Raw genomic sequence first — 6000 nt, 5'->3', positions numbered from 1 at the left:
TTCTGGGTTTTCCTTTGTATTTTGTATATGTAACTATGCCTATGACCAAATCCTATCCTTGTTTTCCTTAACTTGGCCCCAACAGGCCTGGTTTGGGGAGCTTGTCAGTCCATGAGGTTAAGGCTAGTAGACTCTGGTGGCCTTCTTCTTTTTGTTGCTGTTGTTGTTTTCAAAATAGGGTTTCTTTGTAGCCCTGGCAGTTCCGGAAATCATTCTGTAGACCACTCTAGCCTTGAACTCAGAGATCCACCTGCCTCTGCCCCCCAAGTGCTGGGATTAAAGGCGTGCGCCACCTCGTCCAGCCTGTGGTGGTCTTCTGACACGTCACTCCACATTGGGTCCAAGACCATCATTCCTGATAGCCACAGTAGTCCGAGCCTCCCAAGTCCATGTAAGAAGAGTGGCTGGTTGTTGGCAGCAGAATCTCACCTGACCTGGGTAGTAGTCAGCTGCCAAGGTGCAGGAGACAAAGGAAGAAGGGACCTGGCTGAAGCCTTGACACACAGAAGCAGCACCTTGCTTTACCATGGTAGAAATGAAGCCCCTGCTTCTTTGACTGTCATAGCTTGGACATCAGGGAGACTCACAGGCTCTCCTGGACCTTGCTGCTGGTCATAACACTTGGGTTTCCAGCCGCCGGACTTCCTTGACCACCAGGTCAATGTTAATAATCGGGCTGAAGTAGAGAGCCCAGTAAAACAGACAGCTGCAGACAAACTGTGGAATGAGAGGCCAGAACATGGCCATGAAGAGCCCCTGCGTAGACACTTTCCAGAAATGGCTCCACATCCTTTGGGGCACAGTCCTGAAAAGAAGAGAAGAGTGGTGGGCGGGCTTGGACATGCTGGGGTACTAAGGTCTGCCCCATCATCTGTTCCCACACTGCCTTACCAGTCGACAGCTCCCAGCACAAGTCCCTGTGGATATTCTCTGGGCACACAGGTACAGCCTCAGCTCTACCTGCTTTGTGGTACTCTGCCCCCCCCCCCGACAAAGTTTCATATAGCTCAAGCTGGGCTCAAACTTGCTATGTGCCTGAGGATGACCTTGAACTTCTCATCTTTCTGCCTTCACCTCCTGAAGGCTGGGATCATCAGGCATGTGCCACCATATCCTGTGCTGGGGACAGAGCATGAGTATGGATGCACACATTCTCTAAAGGAATAAACGACACATGAGAGAGTCTTACAACTATTTACAAGGTCAGGAATCCTGTGACCGATGGGATACCAATATGAAACTGTGTGGTGGCCTGTCTGCCTGGAACAGTCTTCCTAAAACAACTGGAATTGCTTTGGCGGTGCCTGCTTTGTCTATCTGGAGGAACGTGAGTGTGTGTTCTACAACTAAGCTATACTTCCAGCCCCCCCCTCCTACATTTTCCCCATGTGGTTTGATTTGGACACATGCTTCATCTTGAGCTTGGCCATGAAAACCTAGCACATTCCTGCAGTGTGACATGTGGGGTAGGCACATGACTCAAGCTGGACCGACCAGAGTAAAGGCTGTTTCAAGTGTTACAGGAAATGAAGTGCTTGTTTTCTCTTGGCCTTGCTAGGCAAGTTTTGGGGCAGCCATAGGCCATGAGGTGCAAGAAGAGCTGAGTAGCACAGGGAAGGGCAGCCTATGGTCAAGGAGGCCCTGAGGGAGGCAGTCCTGAGGAAGAGTATTTGGGTCTCTGGGTCCAAAACATGCTTTCTACTCTGGGTGGGCATTTCTTTCGTATTAAATTCAGTTAGGCAGATTCTTGCTACTTGCCACCGAGATCTACTCAATGACCAAGCTCTCATCCTACATTAATCTAGGGAAGTTATTATTGTCCCAAGTGCTGGCAAAGCAGAACACTACAGAATTCCCTAGGATGCCTCTCTGGCCTTTACTATACTGCTCTTATTCTATGAACACTCTGCTTTTCCTTCACTTATTCCTCAATTATTAAAATCCTTCAAACCTCTCCCCAGACATTATCTGGTTTCTTATCAAATAGGAATGAGATATGATGACACACACACACACACACACACACACACACACACACACTCTCACGAGCAAAAACAAAAAAAAAAAAAATTAGCACTTGCCAAGCCTGGTGGCACATATCTTTAATCCCAGTCCTTAGGAGACAGAGGCAGACAGATCTTTAGGAGCTTGGTCTATACAGTGAGTTCCAGGCTAGATAGAGCCACAAAGCAAGGGTCTCAAAATAAAACCAATGACCACAAAGAGCCAGGCACAATAGTGTATGCTTATAGTCCCAGCTACTTAGAACTCTAGAGGCAGGAGATAACCAGGTTGAGGCAATAGTATATGTTGGTGTTTTGCGTGTATGCATGTCAGAACTTAGTTACAGACAGCTGCTAGCTGCCATGTGGGTGATGGGAATTGAACCCAGGCCCCCAGGAAGAGCAATCAGTGCTCTTAACAGCTGGGCCACCTCTTCAGCCCTCCTACAGGGCAATCTTAAAAAAAAAATAAAGGCCTTTTCTCAAATGACGTTCCATCATCTCTAACTTGCACCAAGTTGACAAAAAATTAGTGAGCATGGAGTCCACATTGTTCTGAGTGCCTGGACACTAAGTATGCACTATTGTGCTGGCTCTTTGTTTTGTTTAGTTTTTAGGTTTTTATTTTTATGTAGTTATTCTTTTTTTTTGATTTTTTTTTTGGTTTTTTTCGAGACAGGGTTTCTCTGTGGCTTTGGAGCCTGTCCTGGAATTAGCTCTGTAGACCAGGCTGGTCTCGAACTCACAGAGATCCGCCTGCCTCTGCCTCCCGAGTGCTGGGATTAAAGGTGTGCGCCACCATCGCCCGGCCATTCTTTTATTTTGAGACAGGGTCCCACTTTGTAGCTGTCTAGCCTGGAACTCACGATGTGGATCTGTCTGCCTTTGTCTCCCAAGGACTGGGATTAAAGGTGTGTGCTACCAAGCTGGGCTTCCTTATGGTGTTTTAGCATAACAATAGAATGATTGCTCTGCAGGCTGATGAGGGAGGGAAACTTGATGGGGGAGGGGGAGGGAAATGTGAGGCATTGGCGGGGAGGAGGCAGAAATCTTTAATAAAAAACAAACAAACAAACAAACAAAAAATCCTAACGAAGACAGACCCAATTTCTAACAAAGAAACCAAAAAGAAAAAAAAAAATATCAGGAACAAAACCAAACCATTATGCATAATGTAGTCTATTACTATACATAGGTAACTTTTTTTTTTTTTTGGTTTTTCGAGACAGGGTTTCTCTGTGGTTTTGGAGCCTGTCCTGGAACTAGCTCTTGTAGACCAGGCTGGTCTCGAACTCACAGATATCCGCCTGCCTCTGCCTCCCGAGTGCTGGGATTAAAGGCGTGCGCCACCACCACCCGGCTCATAGGTAACTTTCTTATTTTCTGCTTAAGGAGTATTTGTGAAACCAGAGCCTGAGTAGTCTAGATAGAATTTTGTTAGACCTATTTTTATTTATTTACTTCAATTATGTGTATATGTATGGGTTTCTGTACATGAAGGCAATACCCTCAGAGGCCGGAAGAGGATGTCAGATTCCCTGGAGTTGGAATGGCAGGCAGTTGTAGGTGCCCGATGTGGGTGCTGGGGACTGATCTCCAATCCTCTCCAAGAGCAGCACTTGTTCTGAATTGCTGAGCCATCTCTCTCCAGCACAGAATCACCCCCGACTCCAAGTCCGAAAAACACTTTAAAGGGGATCTTCATCACTGCTGCCTCTTTACTACCCCTGTTACTCCAACCATCTCCCACAGGAAGGCACTTACTTCAGCTCACTTCTGGACCAGATCTTCCAAAAAGAGAACAACTCCAGAACAGACAGCAGCATGGCGTTGACGATAAGGAAGCGTGACGTCCAGTAGTGAACTTCCAGCCAGTCCCAGGCAAACTCTGCAATCAGCTGGTACGGCAGGAAGGAGTACTTGACAAGGAATTCACGCCATTGCCTCCACGTGGGCTCCCTCAGGTCCTTGAAGAACACACAGAGTCTCAATCACAGGACTGACTTACACAAGTCAACTCATACATCCCTTTAACAATCTAAGTTTTTTTCAGACAGTATCTTGTCATATAGCTCTAGTTGGCCTTGAACTCACGTTTTTTTTTCCTGCTTCAGTTCAGAGCTCTAGGATTAAAAGCATATGTATGGCTTAAAATAGAGTATTAGTCTATCAATCTCACTTGTAATATTTCCTTTTAGAATAGATGAAGATGGGGCTAGAAAAATGGCTCATTGCTTAAGGATACATGCTGTCCAAGCACAAGGGCCAGAGTTTGAATCTTTCATATTTCATAAAAGCCAGGTATGGAGCCAAGCACTGATGGCGAAGGCCTTTCATCTCAGCACTCATTCACGGTGACAGGTCAGTGAATCTCAAAACACAAAAAAGCAAGAAAAAAAAAATTCTTTTTCCTTCCTTCCTTTCGAGACAAGGGTTTCTCTGTAGCCCTGGCTGTACCGACTGAAACGTGCTCTGCAGACCAGGCCGGCCTCCAACTCACAAATTCCACCTGCCTCTGCCTTCCGACTGCTGGGATTAAAGGCGTGCAACCACCACTGCCCAGTCAAGAAAACGATCTCTTGATACTTTCACTTTTAATTCAGTTTTAACAGACAAAAAGTTAGCTTGATGAACAGTCAGGGGCTACTGGTGCTTATGGAAACACAACATTTCACAGCTTCTCTGTAAAAGCTGGCAGTGGTGGCGCACGACTTTAATTCCAACACCTGGGGGGCAGAGGCAGGCGGATCTCTGTGAGTTCCAGGCCAGCCTGGTATATAAGAGCTAGTTCCAGGACAGGCCCACACCTACAGAGAAACCCTGTCTTGAAGAAACAAACAAACAAACAAACAAACAAAAAAAGCTGGAAACTGGGTGATTAGAGGAATATCCCATAAAGCACAATTTCAACTTTATTCAAGACCAAGATCAGTAGGCAGGAACTTGATTGCTGTGTTTAAAGGAGCTTGTGGAGACGTGGGAATTCTGCTTTTGCAGGGTTAGAGAGGTCCTGAGTTCAGTTCCCAGCAACCACAGGGTGGCTCACAACCATCTGTAATGAGATCTGGTGCCCTCTTCTGGCCTGCAAGCATACATGAGACAGAATACCGAGAATACTGTATACATAATAAATAAATAGATTAAAAAGAATTCTGCTTTAGCATTTACGGGTGTGGGTTACTAACCATGATTCCTATACGTATGACAGCTTTTGAAAAAGACAGACTACAAGAATTAATTAATCCAACAGTAGCAAAGCAAAGGACATTACTCTCAAATGACCAAGCAGAATCAGAGAAGCCATCCTAGTAAAAAGAGTCCTACAGGAATTGGGAAATGACCCATAATATGGAAAAAAAAATTGGCTAATGCCAGTAGTCATAATACCCTGGGTGTGGTCTTCAGGGAAGATCCAAACCATGCTGTGTAGTAGGCTAACTACTACCCTTCAGGAGTTCTGCCAAAGTTGAAATCTATACATCTAATCTCTTAGAATGCTCTGCACCTTCAATGACTTCTTTAGCAACAAAAGCAATGCTTTTTACAAAAAAATATTTCAAGACTAAAAGGGTCATGCACTACTCACAAGCTACCAAAAGGCTGGGGTACTGTCTCCAGTTCTGTATGACATGGAGGTAGGGTAGAATTATCTTTTCCAGGAAACATTTAGACCTACCAGAAGCTTGGTGAGGATGTCTTCCCCAGAGTTGTCTTCTTTCAAGGGGCAGATGGTATGGATGAAGGGTAAGAAGGAGTCTGTGTAGTCAAACAGGTACAGGTACAGCAAGCCAAGCCTTGGGGAGCTCTTGAGGGCATACAGCAAGAACAGAGACCTGCCTGGGTTCACAGCCTGCAGAGGACAAGACAGAGAACCATATTACATACATGGTGGCCAGCTCTTCATCTGCCCTCCTTCAATGTCCCACGATTTTTACCACTAATCTTTTGTGTGCTATAGAGTCCATTTGTTGGGGTATACTGTAAAAAGCTCCAGTCT

At 45.6% G+C, this 6000-nt stretch overlaps 1 protein-coding gene across 3 annotated transcripts in view; it reads right to left on the bottom strand.

The window, feature by feature from the left end:
- Window positions 1-6000, bottom strand: part of Bfar (bifunctional apoptosis regulator) — a 31658-nt gene continuing 25658 nt past the window's right edge. For all 3 annotated transcript variants that reach the window (XM_041676242.1, XM_041676243.1, XM_041676244.1), the window contains 3 exons: window positions 5680-5853; window positions 3768-3970; window positions 1-805 (listed from right to left, as the gene is read on the bottom strand). In XM_041676242.1, the coding sequence (XP_041532176.1) occupies window positions 613-805; window positions 3768-3970; window positions 5680-5853 (570 nt within the window). In that variant the 3' untranslated portion in view covers window positions 1-612. The remainder of the gene's footprint in view (window positions 806-3767; window positions 3971-5679; window positions 5854-6000) is intronic.

This window comes from Microtus oregoni, unplaced genomic scaffold (genome assembly GCF_018167655.1).
Source record: "Microtus oregoni isolate MIOR12 unplaced genomic scaffold, Mior012 000027F_ref0000203, whole genome shotgun sequence".
Taxonomy (NCBI): domain Eukaryota; kingdom Metazoa; phylum Chordata; class Mammalia; order Rodentia; family Cricetidae; genus Microtus; species Microtus oregoni.
This window is presented reverse-complemented; position numbering and strand designations above follow the sequence as displayed.